Raw genomic sequence first — 21476 nt, 5'->3', positions numbered from 1 at the left:
ATTTATTTTCTGGGCCAACTTTATTTTCACATCAAACAAGCAAGCCCACCCATGGAGGTTGGATAACATAAATTTCTACTGTTGAGAATCCTTTATCTTGTGAAACCATTCCTTCTTGATCTTTTTCACATGGAATGCTCCTGGTTGGACTCGATGTTGCTGAAACATCTCCAACTCCAACTCCATGATCAGGAATCCGGTTTTCCTTTAGTGACAACGATTCATCTTTCTCCCACGTAAAAATTGTAGCAAGTTTGAGTAGCTTTTCTTTGATTGAATGTTAAGGACCTAAATCCCCAACGTACCGGTAGAAAGGAGAACAACTGTGAAGAGATAAATCCGGCGCCCGTGAGGGTCGGCGGAGGAAGAATCTGGGTGGCTGTGCGCAGTTTCTAACCCGTCGGGCAGCGACTGCAGATCAGATATACGTCCCGCCTGTGCGCGGTGAGGTTCCGTCGGGCAGCCGGTGGCGTAGGGGATTAAGGATTCAACATATTATGCAAGGAACTTGGCCAAATAATATATTCATTGAATGACATAATAATTACATTCTTCCCTATTTATAATACTAAACCCTAACTTACCGAACAAGAAAATAATATATGGAAAGATATGAGAAATAAAAAGATAACTAAATATTTGGGTAAACCTAAGTTATAGGGATCGTAACAACTCCCCTACGGTTAAAATCCATCTTGTCCTCAAGGTGGGAACCACGGAACCACGTGCAAAGTCGACGATAACAAAAGCATTGAAACGTCACCTCTTGGATCGAATGCGATTAGGAACAAGATCACCATCATTTCACTTATGACTCCTACCAACATTTCTACGCCGTCCCTCTCCTCTCTCGCCTTCGTCTTCACAAAATCATCCTTGATGGCTGGGACTTGGAGGAGACTCCGGATCATGCACCGGCTCCTGACGTCGGCATCATTCCTACACCCCCAAACTGCTTGTCCTCCATGAACCGCTGCACAAGAACTTTTAACGGCTGGATCCCCGCAGTAGTGAGGTTGTAGGAACGTCTATCTTCACTATCTACTCTATCATCTTCATAATCATCATCAGAGTCCAAACACTTCTGCTGTGAACTATCCCCCTGCAAATCCGAATCATCACTCATCTTCACCGAATGACATTCCATTTATGTGAACTCATCATCATCAAAAGTGGCCTTATCATGATTATCATCTAATAGGGTTGGTTTTGATTCATCAAAATCATCAAGAAAACTACCCCTCCAATTCAAGGAATCATTTTTATTTGTTTTTTGATGAGCATCTGATTTGTGATCAAGACTTAAAGAATGGCTACTGGGACTCCATTTAATTTCATAACAAAATTCTTCATCTGCTAATTTCATCTGAGCCGCAAGACCCCTTGATTTAACACTTGTGAATCACCTTCAACTCCCAAGTGCATCTCTTCACAAGAAACAAGATGCGTAGTCGGGCGGGTGCTTGGTAGATGCGAGGAGGACGGTGGGACAGCAGCAGAGGCCATCGGTGGTATTGCTGAGCGTTGGAGACTTGTAGGACCGAGCAGCGGTTGCAGCACAACAGTAGGATGCTCGTGGCAGGATCGGCTTTGGGTTGTGGCTGCCGGGGAATCCGCCAAGGCTGTACATGGTGGGGCTGAACTCCGGTAGGAAGGCGAACGCGGTGTCGGTGGATGCAGCATTCGGTCAGGGAGAGGGAACTCTGGCTGCCACAAATTATACCTGGCAGATGAATTTCGTGGCTGCCCATATGAGTCTGTATATGTCGGATGCGGGGGCAGGTAGTTAGATTGCCTCACACGGTATTCGGCGTCGGGATTTTGCAGCTCCACATCTGAAAGCGTGCAGGTGTACGACGAATGCTCAGAGACCAGTGTTGGATTTGATTGATGTCGAGGTCGGGAATAGCCAAACCGATTGAGGGGCTCCATATGTGCAGCAACAGGTTCGTGTTGCTGCCTATAGGCGTGTGCCTGCTGCTGCTTCTCGTAGGTGTGCTGACGCCGTTGTGCAGGCCAGTAACTTGGGGGTAAGCATTGCGGTGGCGGCCAGCCAGGAGGCTGTTCGTGGCAGGGGCGAAAACGAGTAGGTTGCTGATAGGGATCAGTATCGTAGTTGGAAGAGTAACGTCGATATGCTGATTTTGATGCCTGCAATTTTGTCACACGTCTATCGATTGCTTCCCAACGTGATTCTAACCTGGACATAGCGGCATCCAATTGATCGAATAGTTGTTCATAACATGACATGATGACGTTGAATGGCAGCAGTGAAGCTCGGCAGTGGGAGGTGATCGGTGGTACTTTTTTTTTGGTGAAGAAGATATCTTTTTTTTTTTGATTGATGAGATTTGGGTCATGGATGAAGAAGATGGAGGATGAGCACGGATGAAAGCACCAGTTGTTTACCTAAATCCCTAACGTACCGGTAGAAAGAAGAACAACTATGAAGAGATAAATCCGACGCCCGTGAGGGTCGGCGGAGGAAGAATCTGGGTGGCTGTGCGCGGTTTCTAACCCATCAGGCAGCGACTGCAGATCAGATATACGTCCCGGCTGTGCGCGGTGAGCTTCTGTCGGGCAGCCGGTGGCGTAGGGGATTAAGGATTCAACGTATTATGCAAGGAACTTGGCCAAATAATATATTCATTGAATGACAAAATAATTACATTCTTCCCTATTTATAATACAAAACCCTAACTTACCGAACATGAAAATAATATATGGAAATATATGAGAAATAAAAAGATAACTAAATATTTGGGTAAACCTAAGATATGGGGATCGTAACATTGAAGCAGTAGATTCTAATAAACATCGATTCTCATACAAGAAATTGGACAAGAATATAGCCAGAGCTAGCGTTGACGACATCCCAGCAATGACGAAGAGCCCCCTGAAACTGTCTGGACTGAGCCTCTGCGATGTGCTCAGAGCTCCATTGCCAATGGGGCATTCCTTTTCATCTCCTAGCCATTTCTTTGTGATCCTCACCAAATCCTTATCCTCTTTTAGCCTCAAGATCTCTTGTGAAACGTCAAAAACCAGCGGTGAACCCTTTGGAAATGCTGTTAGAAATAGTGGGAAGAAATTTCCAAGCCGTGTACAGACGGTACTCTAACTAATACAATCGAAAGATAACTTGCAACAAAAAGATGAATGAAAATTACAACGGAAATAAAGCAAACCAAATTTATAAGTCGAGTCGAGGAAATGCCTCTTTCCGCAAGACAAATTACGCCCCAGCTAGTGCTCACGGAATGGAGTATTGCCCCCAAAGATAAAACGACTTCCTCCTAGCGTGTAGAAGCACCTCAAACCCGCTAGGCACCGGCGAACTTGATGGAGTTCCGAGAATCGAGCTAGACAATGCTCCTAAGATGCACACTATGATGTAGAGACCTTGAGGGAAAATAGAGAATGTTTGTAGGATAGAGGATGGTACTTGAAAAGCTTGGCATTCAATATACAACATGAAGAAATTAGAGGTTACACAAGTTGAAAGGCCATAGGTCTAGGCCATGTGAAAAGCCTCCAAAATCCTCCATGTTTTACACGTTTTTTCTAACAATCCCCCACATTGGTTAGAGCGCTGCCAGCTCAAACCAACATAAGACTTGTATGCATACAGACTCTTTGCTCAATTCTCGAGAAATAATATTGCATTTGAAATAGTAGCTTGGGGCTTTGAACTTTCCATAGTCAACACTATCGGGCATACCGGCGGCCTGGTGGACGTGATGCCTTGAACCATTCCTCCTTGGTGTATACCGAGACAATAATATTGACACAATATTATTTACAAACTCATCAGTTCTCACGTTTGTGTCCTTTACTGGCCATGGAACACCACTTTGGACTCATAAGTGATTCACATGTTGAAGCGTCCCACACTTCACTTACATAGGTGATTCTTTTCCAGGTATCCTGCAATACCCACCCCCTCGAGATTTCCAAGAATCATTAAAAGTCAAAACTTAGCCTCCCACCACATGCATGTTACAACACTCAATGCTTTCTAAAGAATGGGCGAAGATTAAAAATCTTTCGAGTGTTACAACTAGATTCATATAGCTTCGTTTTCCCATTGAACCAAGCCCATGGGATCTCCAATCGTATGGTTGGGTTATCACTATAATCATCTTTTTAAGATGTGGTTTTCAGTCCCATTCCTTTTAGCAATTTATGCATTTGATCACGGTTTAAACCTTTTGTTAACGGATCCGCTAAGTTATCAACTGACCTTACATAGTCAACTGTGATAACACCACTTGTGATCAATTGTCTGACGGCATTATGTCGTCGACGAATATGTCGAGACTTACCGTTGTATAAGCCACTATGTGCTCTCCCTATAGCTGCTTGGCTATCACAGTATATCACTACTGTCGGCACTGGCTTCTTCCAACATGGAATACATTCTAGGAAATTTCTGAGCCACTCGGCTTCTTCCCTTGCTTTATCCAATGCGATAAACTCAGATTCCATAGTGGAACAAGCAATACACGTCTGTTTCGTTGATTTCCACGAGACAGCACCACCCCCCACAGTGAACACATACCCACTTGTCGAAAATGAGTCTTTTGAATCAGAGATCCAATTTGCATCACAGTACCCTTCAAGTACTTGGGGATATCTTTTGTACTGTAGCTCAAAGTTAAGAGTATACTTCAAGTATCTCAAAACCCTACGCAGAGCTTTCCAATGTTCCTTGCATGGGCTGCTCGTAAATTGGCTCAGCTTATTCACAGTACACGCAAGATCTGGTCGGGTGCAGTTTGTGATAAACATCAAACTCCCTATGATCCTTGCATATTCTTCTTGAGCTACAGGCTCACCCGCGTGCTTACTCAAATGCACGTTGGGTTCCAATGGAGTCTTAGCTGGCTCACAATCGAACGAGTGAAATTTCTTTAGCACTTTCTCAATATAATGAGATTGTCTCAGAGCAATTCCCTTATGATTCCTTTTAATTTTGATTCCGAGAATCACATCAGCTAAACCCATATCTTTCATGTCGAAATTTCTCTTCAACATATTTTTGATTTCGTTGATAATGGCACTATTGCTGCCCATAATCAACATATCATCTACATAAAGACACACAATATCAAAACCGTTATCTGTGTTCTTAATGTAAACACACTTATCACACTCATTGATAGTGAACCCGTTTGACAACATCACATTGTCAAACTTCAAGTGCCATTGTAACGGCGCTTGCTTCAACTCATATAATGATTTTACCAGTTTGCATACTTTACGCTTTTGCCCAGGCACAACAAACCCTTCGGGTTGTTCCATATATATTTCTTCTTCCAGATCACCATTCAGAAACGCAGTTTTCACATCCATTTGGTGAATCTCAAGATTGTGCAAAGCAGCAATCGCAAGAAGCACCCGAATGGAAGTGATTCTCGTAACATGTGAAAAAAAGTCATGCCCTTCTTTCTACTTAAAGCCTTAGACAACTAGGCGAGCTTTGTACTTATCTATAGTACCATCGGGCTTATATTTCCTTTTCAGAATCCACTTGCACCCTAAAGCCTTACAGCCTTCAGGCAAGTCTACTAACACCCAAATGTTATTTCTCATGATGGATTCAATTTCACTGTTGATAGCTTCTTGCCACCACGTTGCATCTGGGCCAGACAAAGCTTCCGCCACTGACTTTGGTTCACCATCCAACATGAAAGTTATGAACTCTGGACCAAAAGTCTTAGCAATTTTAACTCTTTTACCACGTCTTGGTTCTATATCCTCAGGACTTGAACTCGTCCTTTTTGGAGGATTAGAACTAGTGGATTCATCCATCATTCTTTCACTAGAACGATCCTCTTGCTTCTTGCAAGGGTACATATTCTCAAAGAATATAGCATTTCTTGACTCAATTGTTGTTCCTTCAGCCACGCCAGGCACAGCTGACCTATGGACTAGGAAACGATATGCACTACTATTAAGTTCATGGCCAATAAAGATGCAATCGACTGTTTTAGGACCAATTGCAACTTGTTTCGGAGGAGGCACTTCTACCTTTGCTAAGCACCCCCACACTTTGAGGTATGAATACGAAGGTTTCTTGCCTTTCCACAACTCATAAGGAGTCACATCCCTATTTTTTTAGTGGAATTTTGTTCAAGATATGATTCGCTGTTAACACAGCCTCCCCCCCACATGTTCTGGGATAAACCAGAATTAATCAACAGAGCGTTCATCATCTCTTTAAGTGTTCGATTTTTTCGTTCAGCAACTCCATTTGACTGGGGAGAATATGGAGTCGTTGTTTGATGAATTATACCACTTGCATGACATAATTCTGCAAACATGGCTACATACTCACCACCTCTATCACTTCAAACACACTTAATTCGACAATTAAGTTGATTTTCGGCTTCATTTTTCTTTAAACGCTTCAATTGCCTCATCTTTACTTCTTAATAAGTAAAGGTAACAATACCTTGTGCAATCATCTATAAATGTGATGAAGTACTTTTTACCACCTCTAGTTCGCACAAATTTTAAATCACATACGTCTGTATGGATTAACTCTAGAGGTTTTGTGCTCCGTTCTACCGAGCTAAACGGTAGCTTGGTCATTTTTGCTTCAACACAGACTTCACATTTTTTTGTGAGTTAAACTCGTGAATTTTTAGTAAATCAAGATTCACTAATCTTTTTATAGCATTTAGATTTACATGTCCCAATCTATTATGCCATAAATCAGAGCTCTCAAGCAAATAAGAGGACATGTCATCTTCCTTATTGCTTATTCTTTTTCCACGGTGAATGACTGTAACATTCAGCTCAAAAAGTCCATTCACTAGGCGGCCTTCACCTATGAACTTTCCATACTTGGTCAATAAAACCTTTTCACACTCAAATTCTAGTGAAAATCCATGATTTACTAGAAGTGAGCCTGACACCAAATTATTTCGGATGTCTGGGACATGCAGTACATCCTTAAGGGTAAGAACTTTTCCAGATCCTAATTTTAGGAACACATTACCCACACCAACCACCTCAGAAGAGGCTTGGTTTCCCATGCGTACTTTTCTACCTCCAACAGATTTGTAAGTAGAAAAAACGATTCTCTCGGAGCACACATGACATGTGGCACCAGTATCAACAAACCATTCATTTGGATTATTACCATGGTCCACGTCGGAGACTATTGCGACCACCTCGTGACCTTTGTTGTTTATAACAACACGTTCAAATAATTTACACAATATTATCTCTAACAATAAGTACACAATTATATTGAAACATATGTGCATTGGTATATTAAAAAACCCATGTATCCCAATTACTACTACCAAGTCTAAATTGGTCTTGCTGGTCAACTGACAAACGATAAACACAATTCTCAAAAGGATTGATCTCAGGGAATTAATCACTTCGTAGCCCATGAACATTGCGACTGTTCGTTTCTTCATTCCAGCTTTGGAGCTCATGTTTCCTTCAACTTCGATTGATATAACCCTGTCTTAGAAGAGTACAGTAATTTGTCTTGCGATTGTTAGAAATAGTGGGAAGAAATTCCCAAGCCGTGTACAGGCGGTACTCTAACTAATACAATCGAAAGAAAACTTGCAACAAAAAGATGAATGAAAATTACAACGGAAATAAAGCAAACCAAATTTATAAGTCGAGTCGAGGAAAGCCCTATTTCTGTAAGACAAATTACGCCCCGGCTAGTGCTCACGGAATGGCGTATTGCCCCCAAAGATAAAACGACTTCCTCCTAGCGTGTAGAAGCACCTCAAACCCGCTAGGCACCGGCGAACTTGATGGAGTTCCGAGAATCGAGCTAGACAATGCTCCTAAGATGCACACTATGATGTAGAGACCTTGAGGGAAAAGAGAGAATGTTTGTTGTTGGTGTATTTCATATCCCTCAAATCCATCTATTTATAGGATAGATGATGGTACTTGAAAAGCTTGGCATTCAAGATACAACATGAAGAAATTAGAGGTTACACAAGTTGAAAGGCCATAGGTCTAGGCCATGTGAAAAGCCTCCAAAATCCTCCATGTTTTACACGTTTTTTCCAACAAATGCCTGCAGATTTTCAATGAGATGATGAATCAATCTTGAATGAATGGTGCATGGAAGAAATGAGACTTAGGAAACCAAAGCCGGAAGTTGGATATATTGGACCGATCATGGTATACTTGTCGCAGTGCTTGGAAATGAGAAGCCTGATGTAAGGGAGTTCATCAATAATCGCGCGTACTCCTCCATTCCTGCTGCCTTTGGAGAGAGCTTCGTGGAACTGATCCACGGTGCTGTAGCTTTTCAGGCTCGCGGATTCAAGAATGTCATTGTTTGTCAAGAATTCTCTAACAAAGGAGCCCATTTGGTATCCAACAAACTCTCCATTCTTTATCAGATCATTCAGATCCTTGGTCTTGGGCTGCAGTCGATCTACAGTAAGCATGGATGTCAAGTTTGCAGTGTAATTTGACGTCAAAACCAGCACCATGAACACCCACACGATCACCACAAATCTTGTCAAGTTGCTCCTCATTTTCTCCCCTGTCATGATATATGAACAATTAGCTAGTTGAGCTCAGCTTCATAAAGAAGAGAATGAGATGTATCAAGACTTACTGTGTGTAAAAACAAGCGTTGAGAATGAGAACCAGAATATCATCCCAACTTGCTGCTTAGGTGGGCCACGGAATGCTTTATTTACGCGATGCTCAAGAACCCAAATGACAAAACCAATGTAGACAAAGAAGGCGCCAATGGTTAGCCAGAGGCCATATGTTAGAGGCTTCATAAATATCCAAGCACTCCTCCTCCCTTTAGGATTGATCGGGACAACAATGACAACTCCCGATTCTGAGTAAGGGAATGTGAAATCTACGTGCTTCGATCTGTTAGCTGTCACCGTTACATCTCCCACCAATGCATCAAGTTCCTGTTGACAAACACATGAGTTTTAGTTGAAAAGTACTACTACTATTTAGTACTAGTATAACAAAGTGGCTTATATGCATTTACCTCTTCGTCTAATTTCGATATGCTATCATCATAACCTCCACCTCCTGCATCGATCAAGATATATTCGACCGAGACATGATATGGAATGTTTTGCCATACCTTCTAAAAAATATCAATGAAAAAACCAGTTGGTTTAAAAACACCTGTTTCTTCATTCTTTTCAACTTTAACATATTCATTGAAACCCCTTATTGATGGAACTCCTCCAACCCTCAACTTTTTTCCACTCCCAGAAACTTCCCATCCTTTTGGCACTTCACTTTCTTTTCTTGGCCATACAATGGGGTCAAGTTCCTTATCGATCGAGCAATTATTGTGTGCATTAATCTCCCGTACGATTCCACATTGTTCACTCCAGAATCCAACTTGGATTTCTTTCCTGCGATTCACATTAACTATCTCGAATACATACGCCTGCAGTTGGTCGTTACTTATGTTAAAATCGCCACTCACCCCTTTGGATGCGTGTTGTCTCATCCAACCAATAAGTGATGGCCAAGCCAATGACGTTCTTATTTCTCCCAAATCTGTCAAATTTTCTCTATGATCAACCGATCTATTGAACCGCAGGGATGTCACACCAATTCGTTCCATTGCCTCTGCCAAAAGTGTGATGCTGTCATAATAAAACAACCCAACAACATCGAGTTCTGTTCCATTAACGGATTTTGGAACGTAAGCCTTCACACCTAGTACACCTTGCATCGCCTCCATCGTCTCTGGCATAGAATCCAAGAGACTTGTTAGCACGTCCGCTATTAACCAAACATACCCTTTGTCCATCATCCCAGCTTCTTTCGCCACCTTGAAGAAACGGGATGCAAGGTCTGGCAGCATGTGAACCACGAACACCCTTGGCCTTATCTTCGCCAACTTAAAGAGTTCCTCTCGGATTAGATCCTATGTTGCATCAGCGGAAATAACAACTTGGTGTGAGACCCAAGCATTGCTCTCTAGCATATCCACGGTCATATAAGGTACTAATCCGCTTCCATAGTTGGTATCCTCGTACACAAAAACGACCTTCCTCCAACCAATTTTTTTTACAATTGTTGCGATTGCTTTAACTTGAGAAGAGGCACACCATGCTGATCGTGTCAAGTATGATGAGTCTTTAGTCGATAAGGATGGACTCGATGCTGGAGATATAATTGGAACTTTCACCTTGTCACCAATATCTATCACAAAGTCTGCTTGAACGGATTTTTGTGGCCCGATTATCGCCATCACTTCAGCGTTCTTTAACAGATCTATAGCTACATTAGTAAGAGCATCCACTATAGGAGAGAATGGGGCGGATGAAAATTTGGGGCGAGGGTGGGGCGGTCTATAGTGTAGCGGACGTCCGCCCCGGGGCGGACAAGAAAAATGGGGCGAGGGTGGGGCGGTAGAGGCATCACCTCCTACGGGGCGATCGCGGGGCGACGGTGGGGGCGGCGGGGCGAAATGGGGCGATGGGTGGGGCGGTCTATAGTGGGGCGACGGGCTATGCACGTCCGCCCCCTTTGATTTATTTTTATTTTTTAATTTTTTTGAAAATTACATATATAAATACTCCTCCTCCACCATCCATTTTTACACACTTTCACACACTTCATTTTCACACATCACTATCTACACTTTCACTCTAAAAAAATGCCGCCACATCAGACCCCATATTGGGCACCGATCAGACCGAGTTTAGCTTTTGGAAGAGCGTCGTGCAGGCGTACAACTAGTTCAAACCTCACGACTCCCCCCCGCGTAACGGGGAACAGCCCGCAAGAAGTGGTCTAGGATTCTGCCGGCGACCCGGCGGTTCGCGGGCATATACCAGAACAACCTGCTCCATGCGGAGAGTGGCCGCAGCGAGGCTGACGTGAAAGAACTTTCGATGGAGCAATACCGCACTCTCGGCAATCCGAAGTTCACAATGTGGGAGGAGTTTCTAGTTCTCCAGGACTGCCCAAAATTCAAGGCCATCTGTGCCCAAGAGCAGAGTCCGGCGACGAAGCGGACAAGACACAACATTGCCGGGGACTACAGCAGCGGCAGCGGCTCGCAATCGTTCGACCTGAACGAAGAGCAAGCCATAGAGCCCTCCGCTACACACTCTAGGCGCACCCGCCCTCCGAGACAACGTGCCTCTATCAGACGCGCTAGAGAAGCCGCCGGTTCCTCCCGTCGATCGTCGGCGGCTTCTGGATCGCGCGCCCTGCAGCCCGCGTCTATACCGCCTTCAAGGGCCCCTTTTGCCAGCGCGGTCTTGAAGGATACCGTATATGTGCAGCTGGCGCACGAATTGAATGATGCCTGCAGCAAATACGAGACGGCAACCGACCCGTACATCAAGAATATATACTCCGACCTCATACGTCGGATCCAGCGCCGTCTGCGCTTGGCTGATGAGGGACCTGGGGCAGCGGATGCCGGCGGCAACAAGGGCGACGTTGAAGGCGATGGAGAAGGCGACGAAGATGAGGAAGAGGAATCGGACGACGCCACCGATTAGACGGTGACGGCGTTTTTATTTGTATTTTTTTTACATTCGTTGTATAATTTTACCTTTGCCAATACAACGAATATTCGGTCTCAATTACCTCGTTTTGTAAATATTTCAATTCAGCAGATTTAAAAGCGAAACGAAAAAATTAAAATAAAAATTAGTTATAAAATTTTGGGGCTACTGGAAGTGTCCGCCTATAGTGAGGCAGTGGAGGAAAACATTGGGGCTATGGACAAAAAAGTGGGGCTGTGAACAAAAAAGGGGGCGGGGCGATTGAAAGCATCCGCCTATAGTGGATGCTTTAAAGACTTGAATCTAATGAAGTGTAATTATACCTGCAGAAGCTGCAGTAATAACATCATTCTCCGAGTCTCTAAAATGAGGCTCGATCATGGTGTTGTAATCACAGTTGGAGTAGAAATCTTCGATTGCCATAGCAATGCAAGTTCTGCATATCTTTCCAAGAGCAGTGCCAAGATCAAGAATCACTCCTACATTAGCCTTTGCAGCACTTGCATTAAAACCGGTCAAAGGATCAACACAAAAGCACATAACCAAAAACATATGAAAGCAAAACAAGTATGGATTCTTCATTGCAAAAACAACAGTGAGACAATTCATGGAAGTTAAGTATATATGCAAACAAAGCTGATTATGGAAAGGGTACCGTGAAAGTGCTGCAGCAAAAGCTTATATATACACAAACGACGCGTATTAAGATAAAAATATAAAAAGATATACTTCATTCGTCCACTATTAAATATCTTATTTTTTTCTTTTTTTAATGCTAATAAATTTATCATTCACCTTATTATTTTTTGGTAAAGGAACCTCACTTTACATTATATATAAAAACAAAAATTACATTTCACGAACTTTTTCTAGCTCATTTTCGTTTACAAAGTCAAAAAATATTTATTGCCCTTTGCTGTAAGACATTTATTATACATAAAATGTTGACTTGTTTTCTACAAGACTACAACAACTTTTATCGAAGTTTGGTGCAGCGGATTACATATGTAATCCCCCGCACCAATGTTTTAAAAACTGAACCGGTAAGCGAACCGGTGAAGCTACTGGTTCATGGTTCAATCGGTCGGACCGGTTTAATCATTGGTCGAACCGTTTAACTGTTACAAATATGTATAATTCAATTTATAATGTAAAATATAGTGTCCAATATAATAAATAATAAAATATGATCAATAATGTATCACAAAAACTTTCAATCTTACAAATAATTAGTATATATACAAATATAAAACATTAAAATTTAGTGAATATAATAAAATATACAAATTATTAGTTAGTGTGAACAAAAGAATACTTTATTATCAATAGTTAGGCTACATAAATTAAATATATGCTATAAAAATATATATTTAGTAAATAATAAACTATAATAAATAAATATATTAAAAAAATCGAATCTTACTATAATATAACGATAGTAATAAGCGTTATAGTAATAATATAGTAACTAGGAAAGTATAGATAAAATTTAGAGGATGATAATTATATATATCATAATAAATAATTACATAATAAATATAAAATAAATGAATTATTAGTTGGTTTAAATAAAAATATTAATATTCTATGTATAACATTGTTCAATGTTCTTATTTTTCCGTGTGGAGCTTGTGGTGGAATGGTTAAGCTTTTGTTAATTTGAGTGGAGGTCATGAGTTCAAGCCCTTCCAACAACAAATTTTTATTTTTCAAATTTTGAACACAAAAGGCAAAAACTGGTTTCCGGTTTCCGGCCAGACCGGTCCAACCGGCTGGTTCAAACGGTTCTCGGTGGCTCAAACTCACACTGGTCTAAATAGGTAAACCGGACCGGACTACCTACCGGTTCACGGTCGGACCGGTCGAACCTTTTATTTTTCAAATTTTGAACACAAAAGGCAAAAACTGGTTTCCGGTTTCCGGCCAGACCGGTCCAACCGGCCGGTTAAAACGGTTCTCAGTGGCTCAAACTCACACTGGTCTAAATAGGTAAACCGGACCGGACTACCTACCGGTTCACGGTCGGACCGGTCGAACCGGCTGATTCAAACGGTTTTTAAAACACTGGCCCGCACCATTTCCAGCTAGATGAAGGAGATGGTATAGATGATCCGTTCCGATACTTTGCGGACCCAGTCAAACACCGGTGGTGGGCATACTTAAATCCATGCTACTACAATTTATGGCTGCAATTTCTCTTATTATTGCCTTTGAGCACATTATATACTCTTTGAAAATAAACAAACCCTTAATTTGACGTGTGTTTGGTTTTTGAATCACATTGAAATTCCTCAAAAAAATTTCATTTTGTGAGAGATTAAACCGATTCCTCGTATTAAATAAATATTTGGCGCTTTTACTTTTGATGTTGAATTGTATATTTATGAATTATGAGTATGATGTTGCACTTTAATCGTTTTCAATTTTTTATCTTCTTTGACTGTAATGTTTTGTATCTCATGACGCGCCAGTTTTACATAATATGGAAATAAAATAAATAAAAAATGTTGAACTCTATACGCTATCATATTAAAATAAATTAAGGCATTGATAAAAAATGTAACAAATTAGCATCATTAACATCGGAAAACCGAATTTTTAGCATGGATTGAGGAGAATTCATGTAAACCACAATTTTACATTTCTCATTTTTTTCTTCTCATTCTTAGCATCTTGTATCCTCTGTGTGTGTGTTTCTGTATCTGAATTGAAATTTGCATACGTGAATAATCTTGGTTCCTGAGGCACCTCCTTTTGCTGTCGCTAAGGAACCATGGAAATTGATGCTCAACATCCGTCTTCCCCTCCAAGGTTATCCCATTCATATAATTTCACATCATTAAATTATTTCTAAACATGAATTATTAGCTGCATTTTTCCCCGTTTTGGGTTTCAAGTGTTAAATGTTGTTCCATGCAATGCCAATTTTGGTACAACTATCAAATCTGAATAAAGGATTTGGGGAATTTAATAGAATCGTCAATAATATGCTAAACAGTAAAAATGGCATGGATTTATGAATAGTATCGATTGTTCAGTTTGCATAATTTTGGAGTAGGATTTTGGATTGTTGTGTAATTTTGTTGGGAATTGTTGAATTACAGGGAAAATGAGAATGCATGCGAGGTTGCTGATGAAAGTACCGATGGGCAGTTCATTGTAGTTGGACATAAGTTGCTCTATTCCACTTCCTCCATCACTCTCTCTGGTGAAGGTAGATGTCTCTACATGTTTCAACTGTTTTCAGATGATCACGATCCCGACTCTCTGAGATTTGAATTATGCCTTAGAGTTGAGAGGTTTAGACATGGATGTGGATGCGTTGGAAGGGTGCTCATCCAGTGGAGATGATCAAGAAGAAGTGAGTGTCATCAAAACACTCGTGTCCGAGGAAGAAGCAGCTAAGGCAGCTGCCAAATCCGACTCCCAATGGAAAGGGTTCATCCGCAAGCTCAAAAAGGGCCCCAGTGTGCATTTTCAGACCTTTCATCCTTCCATACCCCACATTCTTTCAATAAAGAAGCTTTCTTTGAGAAAAAGAGCATCCCGGAGCACTCAGAGTTTGCCAGAACTCACTACTCAGCTAGATGGAGACTTGTATTATTGCTTCGAAACCTCTTGGAAATGCTTCACTCTCACAGACCTCAAAGAAGCAACGAACAATTTTAGCCCAGGTGATTCATATTCTTGTCTGTTGCGAATCAGAATCTTCAGGATATTGAGGTTAAGATCAAGACTAACAAAAATTTTCATGTTCTTGTTCTTGTTCTGTCTTAAGGAAACTTAATTGGAGAAGGTGGCTATTCTGAAGTTTACAAGGGATACTTGAATGATGGACAACTAATAGCAGTTAAGAGGTTGATTAGGGGATCACAAGAGGAGATGACAGCGGATTACTTAGCAGAGCTCGGCATTTTGGTTCATGTCAACCATCCAAACATTTCAAGAGTTATCGGTTATGGAGTTGAAGGAGGGATGCACCTTGTTCTTCCATTATCCGTTAATGGGAGCTTGTCGTCTATGCTAAAAGGTTTGTCTTTCTTTTGTCGCTTTCAAACACTTCAAGACTCTAAACCTTCCTGTTTTTGTTGTTCGTCCATATGCTGCTCAGGTGCAAAGGAGAATTTGCCGTGGAATGTCAGATATAATATTTCCTTGGGCATTGCTTCTGGTCTTTGTTACCTTCATGAGGGGTGCCAACGGAGAATTATCCACAGAGATATCAAGTCTGCCAACATTTTGCTAACTGAAGATCTTCAACCTCAGGTATAGTTCAGAAAGTGCTAAGTTTTTGCTGAGTCTCCTAGTTTTGTCATATGAATAAGTAGAGCAGTTTATTCTGATTTATGCCACAGGACCTGTAAGTCGCAACCTACATCAGATCACACATTTGAACTTACATGAAGTAACGTTCGTCTGTGCAGATTTCAGATTTTGGGTTAGCAAAATGGCTTCCTGATCAGTGGACTCACCTCGATGTATCAAATGTCGAGGGTACATTTGGGTATGACAATGGAAACTTACTACTATTAGAATAAAAAATGGTGAAGTCCCCAAGTTACACTCAACTTTCATTCTTAACATGATTGAATCATTCAATGGCAGCTATCTTCCACCTGAGTTTTTCCTGCACGGTACGGTTGATGAGAAAACTGATGTTTATGCATATGGCGTGCTATTGCTGGAGCTCATTAGTGGTCGCCCAGCCATAGACGACAACAATAAAAGTGTTGTGATGTGGGTAAGTTGGTCGATACAGCTACACTCGTCTGATGTAGCAACTCTGACTAATCCTTGAAAGCAAATAACTTTGCAGGCCAAACCTTTGCTAGTTAACAACGGCATCGAAGAACTAGCTGATCCATCTCTAGATAGTGATTACTATTGGGAGCAGTTGAATCGAATGGTTATGGTTGCCTCAATATGCATTCATCAAAATTCGACAGATAGACCTCGAATGAGCCAGGTATTTACCAACACCCCCAGTGATTATTACATTTAATAATCAATTGTTGGAGCACTTGCAAAAGAGTTAGATTCCATTTTTACGAGAATCCCTTATATTCCAAAAACTATGAACACCATTCATGTACAAATCTTCTTCCATTTTACTGATCTCAATCTTTCTTTGAAGGTTTTGTATTAGCATGTAAATGAAGTACTCTTTCACACTGCATATAGAGGAGTAAAAACATGATAAATCTTCTATTCACCAGGTTGTGAGGATGTTGAAAGGCGATGAAGGCATATTGCCGAACAAGAAAAGGTTCCAAAAAAGGCCTGCACTGAAGAGGGAATGCCCGTTGGAGATGATTACGGAAGAAGAAAGCAACTCAGGTAAACCTTCGAGCCATAAAGTCCACCAAAGCGACCCATGTTTGGAAGGAGTTGAGGAAAACTTGTAAACAACTGTGTAGTGACAAGAGCTGGACATATTGTTGGTTATGGGGAAGTAGGTGGTGGCTGATAGTTCAAACTGAGACTCGTGGCAGTGAAACAGCTTGTGCATATATAGTGTTCCATTGAATTATCAGCATTTGCATGTATAGATGAAAACAGACCTAGCTAAGTAATTTTTTTTACTTTTATGTTTTAAATCTTGTGTTTAAATTGACATATGAGTTTACTGTTTCCACATGCTGCAACTATGGCATTGGTGATGGGGGTAGCAAGAGAACAAATTAGAGAATCAGTATAAAAACTATAGATACATGCAATGATTGTTGGTAGACGTAACGTTGTGTTGAAAGAACAAGAACCAGTAGTGTCGAGAAAGCATTACTCACAATCTGAAAATGATATAAGAGGACCCCATGTATATACCAATATCAATATCTATTGAAAATGATATATACCGTGAATAGATATATTTATGTAACGATATAATGGAATTGCGGTGTACCACACTAAAGTCTAATATGACGTAAAATTCTGGTATATCGAAAATACGATAAGGTTTACGATAATAAGATATATCTTACCGACATAGTATTAGTACTGACCCACTCCTGAGAGTAGTAATTTATTTGTTGAGAAAATTATAAGTATTATTGACTAATAAAGTTGATCAATTGAATGTAGTTTTAGATTATTATTTTAAACTAATGTTTTTTTGGCGCATATATATTTCTCGTCAACTCCAACGGAAACTGAATGATCTACCAAATCCGAAATCTCACTAAACGCTCAGAATCAAACATCCGAATAGCTCTTGTTCAAAAATTTCCGGGGAATATCGGTAATTTTTATTATCATGTATAGATTTTGTTATAACTCCGTGTTTCTGGTGCTGTTAATCGCATCAATAGCGCGGAAATCTTTGTGCAATTCGATAGTCAATCCATCCAGAGTCAGAACTATCTCGTGGAAACCTAGGTACTGATCTTTTTCTTAGTAGAAGATAGAAATGTTTGTAACATTCCGCCACCAGCTCCTCTTCTAAGTTGACTATTTGTGTGATTGATTTGCGTTTCGATTCAGAGCTTTTGTGTACGAAGGCTTTCTTACAGATGATGAATGCAATCATTTAATTTCTCTGGTGAGTTTTTATATTCATTATTGTACTCTCTCAAACTCTTTTAAGGCGATTGCATTGATTTGTGCGATTAAATTAGGCGAAATCGGAGCTCAAAAGGTCACAGGTGGCAGACAATGAGTCTGGGAAAAGTAAGCTGAGCGAGGTTCGGACTAGCTCTGGAATGTTTATTGATAAAGCCAAGGTACGGATTTTATGTTTGTTTAGCGGTAGCTCATGTTGACAGAATCCGAGTTTCAATGGTTGCAACTGTTTAATTATTTCGATTTAGATGGAACCTCTGCTAAAGATAGTGATGAAAACGTTTATGGATGCTTATGATAATTAGATCATGTTCGATACATCTGACCTTTTTGTCAATGATTTAGTGATTCCACATAACATCTAACTTTAACTGTTATACTGGTTTAGACGACGATCTTGTCTCATTTTGGGAGCCTTATTTAAATCTCATTTTGCTGTGTTTCAAGTGTATATGCATTTGAAAGGATTCATATAGTTATTGTTAATGAATTCCTGAATATATGAGTTGGATGTTTGACAATGTATTAACAATAGGCACCGTATTAGAAATAAAGGTGCTAAGAAAAGTAGGTTTTCTAAAACTTATTGTGCTGACTCAACCAAATTATGATCAGATTGCTTGCCATCTTTGAGAAATTTCTGAGTTCCCCGATCTTAATTCTTTTCCCTGGCATACGTTGCTACTAGGATCCTATTGTTGCTGGCATAGAAGACAAGATTGCAACATGGACATTTTTACCAAAAGGTAACATTTTCTCCGAGGATATGCAATAGAGTCATCACCAGTGTCACCAGTTGAGCATAATTCCTACTTTGTTGATGATGTTTAGTCTATCTGTTTGAATCTGTTTTGTTTTTAAGTTTTACTAGTATTTATGATATTGCAGTTCTTTTATACCTTTGTTCCATTGCAATTTTGAAAGGTGTTTTTGTTAAATCTTGCAATTGTAGTCATATTCAAATTAATTGAATTATACCTTAATAGGAAATCAGGAACTTGAATTGATAGAACACATTATTAATACCATATAAACTTCATAGCTATAAATCTTTATGTTACTTAAATCTGAACCTGTTTGCCTTTCTCGTGTGGCTCTATATTTATCCATTGTCTGCTTTCACTTTGTTCATATCTTATCATGTCTACAGAGTAAATCCTTGAGTTTCAGTGATCTCTGTAATATTTATTTTTAAATGGATGCCTGTAGGTTTTATTCGAGGTCTTGTACATTGGTATGGTATTCTTAAAACTATGAACTATGTGGTGGGCATTGAGAACTATGATTTGTACTACTACTACTGCTGCTGCTGCTGCTACTGCTTGCAAGACCTGATCTTTCATTCTTTCCATAGAAAATGGAGAAGACATACAAGTATTGCGGTATGAACCTGGACAGAAATATGATCCTCACTATGACTATTTTGCGGATAAGGAAAATATAGCTCGTGGTGGACACCGGATAGCAACTGTGCTTATGTATCTCTCTGATGTTGAAAAAGGAGGTGAAACTGTCTTCCCCTCTGCCAAGGTTAGTCATATCTCCACTTTCTGCAGTTCAAGATAATTGGTTTTCACAAACTCTTGGCTGCTAGATCTTTAATTGCTGTATCACATGCTGTAACCATGTACAATAGAACTCTTTGCTAGTTTTCTTTGACTGTCATTGGGCTGGAAATGCTCATAATAATACGATAGGATGGTTATGGAGCAGTGAACTGTGAAGGATTGTTGCTAAAAAGACTGAGGGGTCCCTTTTTTAGAAGAGCTTATAAGTTTTACATGATAAGGTGTTTGGAGAGGTTACAAGATGTTCAAACTAGGTTGTTGAAATGATGGGTTGTAATACTCATCAAGAGCCAATTGTTTATGTTTTGATGATGAAGCTCTTTATATGTAAGTCAAAATAATGGGGAACTAAAGGGACTTAACAGTAAGATATTTTAGGAGTAAATGCCAAACTCAGTTTAGGATCTTAAAAATCTTAAAAAGCTGTTTCAAAGAGTGAAACTCAGCAAAACACTCTATTGATCATATGAATGCCCTGCACCATTCTTTTTTTTCCATGGAGGGATCAATGTGTGACATCCTATACTGAAGGTCCTTCTTTTCTCACGAAATTTTGTCTTTCATAACTATCCACTGCCCTATTCACTCCTTGATGCACTCACGCAGGAATCACCTCGTCTTAGGTCTGTTTCAACAGAGAGAGAGTTCTCCGAGTGTGGAAGACAAGGTCCTGCAGGTGAGACAATAAGTGAAGTCCTAATTGATTTAGTTAATGTTCTAACTACGTGAGCACCAATTTGACCTCTTTGTTCATTTTCCTCCATTTTCCAGTGAAGCCACGCAAAGGGGGCGCACTTCTGTTCTATAGTCTCTATCCAGATGCAACTCCAGATACCGCGAGTCTGCATGCTGGCTGCCCTGTGGATGAAGGCGAGAAGTGGTCTGCAACAAAGTGGATTCATGTCGATTCCTTTGATAAAGTCGTGGGCGGGAACTGCTCCGACTCAGATGGTAACTGCGAAAGATGGGCTTCCCTTGGAGAATGCAACAAGAATCCAGAATACATGATCGGCTCCTCGGATCTCCCAGGTTACTGTAGGAAGAGTTGCAAAGCATGTTAATTGTTTGACCTCTGTGCTCTGTCTCACTAAAAATATATACATGGATGAATTCTTGGTTCATTACACATTTCTGTATGTTGAAAATGTCATTCCCTTGTATATTATTCTGGCTTGCGGTTATTCACAGAGTTTTGTAGTCTTGGTTAAAGAAGGTCTCTTTTATCATGTTATTAGTCTGGAATAATTAAAGCCGAAATGGCGAAGTTTTAGTCGATAAATTCATCTTTATAATTATAATATGTACTCGTATTTCCTCTGTTTGTCACTAATTGTCTCAATTTTTCATTTCCATTTATCTGAGAATAATTGTCATTTATTTGTTATTGTCACTTTGGTTAATCACACATTTTACTAATCTGATCTCAGCTGCATTTCATTGTAAAAAGGAGTAGTATAGTAGAATTCATCTTTCACGGCTATTTTTCACCAACTTTTTATCACATTTTGTAAAATTCGAGCGAGTTAAATGAGACAATTAATGGCGGAGATGCAACCACCAATATCACATGGCGTCGCGTGAATTCTTACATAGAATTAATCTGAAGTACAATAAAGGGAGAGAGAGAAAGCTATAGACCAACAACGGACATAAGAGCATCCACATCTGTGCTCTTGCCAGCGAGCACGGATGTGTGCCCGGCCCCATTTTTTCTGTCTGCTCTTATGCAAGAGCACAAGGGTCCCACCATTCTATTATTCAATTTAAATAAAAACATTTCCATAAAATTAAAATTCATTAAAAATACCCGGAATAATATTACAAATTACAATAAAACTAAAAA

The 21476-nt window shown here is 40.2% G+C and overlaps 3 protein-coding genes across 3 annotated transcripts; 2 read left to right on the top strand and 1 right to left on the bottom strand.

Annotated features, from left to right (window-relative positions):
- Positions 1-907: 907 nt before the first annotated feature.
- On the bottom strand, positions 908-9847 carry LOC121796971 (glutamate receptor 2.8-like). The gene is made up of 7 exons (XM_042195723.1): positions 9154-9847; positions 9011-9054; positions 8615-8927; positions 8162-8539; positions 2831-3068; positions 1396-2200; positions 908-1102 (listed from the first exon to the last, which is right to left on the bottom strand). Exons 1-7 carry the CDS (start codon positions 9845-9847, stop codon positions 908-910), a joined length of 2667 nt encoding a protein of 888 aa, XP_042051657.1.
- A 4289-nt stretch (positions 9848-14136) lies between these two features.
- Positions 14137-17182, top strand: LOC121795896 (receptor-like cytosolic serine/threonine-protein kinase RBK2). Its single transcript, XM_042194553.1, has 9 exons — positions 14137-14318; positions 14612-14721; positions 14798-15181; positions 15286-15537; positions 15619-15773; positions 15932-16011; positions 16113-16248; positions 16324-16473; positions 16724-17182. The coding sequence occupies exons 1-9, from the start codon at positions 14281-14283 to the stop codon at positions 16910-16912; spliced, it is 1494 nt and encodes a 497-aa protein (XP_042050487.1). The 5' UTR covers positions 14137-14280; the 3' UTR covers positions 16913-17182.
- A 408-nt stretch (positions 17183-17590) lies between these two features.
- On the top strand, positions 17591-20912 carry LOC121795897 (probable prolyl 4-hydroxylase 4). The gene is made up of 7 exons (XM_042194554.1): positions 17591-17882; positions 17988-18045; positions 18122-18226; positions 18754-18811; positions 19420-19595; positions 20240-20309; positions 20405-20912. The coding sequence occupies exons 1-7, from the start codon at positions 17761-17763 to the stop codon at positions 20692-20694; spliced, it is 879 nt and encodes a 292-aa protein (XP_042050488.1). The 5' UTR covers positions 17591-17760; the 3' UTR covers positions 20695-20912.
- The last annotated feature ends 564 nt before the right edge of the window (positions 20913-21476 follow it).

Source organism: Salvia splendens, chromosome 3 (genome assembly GCF_004379255.2).
Source record: "Salvia splendens isolate huo1 chromosome 3, SspV2, whole genome shotgun sequence".
In the NCBI taxonomy this organism is placed as follows: Eukaryota; Viridiplantae; Streptophyta; class Magnoliopsida; order Lamiales; family Lamiaceae; genus Salvia; species Salvia splendens.
Note: the sequence above shows the minus strand (reverse complement) of the source record. Positions and strands in the feature narration are given on the sequence as shown.

Excerpts from the sequence above, each read along its gene's own strand:
- LOC121796971 (XM_042195723.1), bottom strand. The coding sequence starts at position 9,847 with ATGCTGCCAGACCTTGCATCCCGTTTCTTCAAGGTGGCGAAAGAAGCT. Across the intron at positions 9,055-9,153 it reads TGAAAAGAATGAAGAAACAG|GAGGTGGAGGTTATGATGAT; the intron begins GTGTTTTTAAAC and ends TGATCGATGCAG. Across the intron at positions 8,540-8,614 it reads AACGCTTGTTTTTACACACA|GGGAGAAAATGAGGAGCAAC; the intron begins GTAAGTCTTGAT and ends ATATCATGACAG.
- LOC121795896 (XM_042194553.1), top strand. The coding sequence starts at position 14,281 with ATGGAAATTGATGCTCAACATCCGTCTTCCCCTCCAAG. Across the intron at positions 15,774-15,931 it reads CTGAAGATCTTCAACCTCAG|ATTTCAGATTTTGGGTTAGC; the intron begins GTATAGTTCAGA and ends TCGTCTGTGCAG. Across the intron at positions 16,474-16,723 it reads ATAGACCTCGAATGAGCCAG|GTTGTGAGGATGTTGAAAGG; the intron begins GTATTTACCAAC and ends TCTATTCACCAG.
- LOC121795897 (XM_042194554.1), top strand. The coding sequence starts at position 17,761 with ATGTATAGATTTTGTTATAACTCCGTGTTTCTGGTGCTGTTAATCGCA. Across the intron at positions 18,812-19,419 it reads ATGGACATTTTTACCAAAAG|AAAATGGAGAAGACATACAA; the intron begins GTAACATTTTCT and ends TTCTTTCCATAG. Across the intron at positions 20,310-20,404 it reads TGGAAGACAAGGTCCTGCAG|TGAAGCCACGCAAAGGGGGC; the intron begins GTGAGACAATAA and ends TCCATTTTCCAG.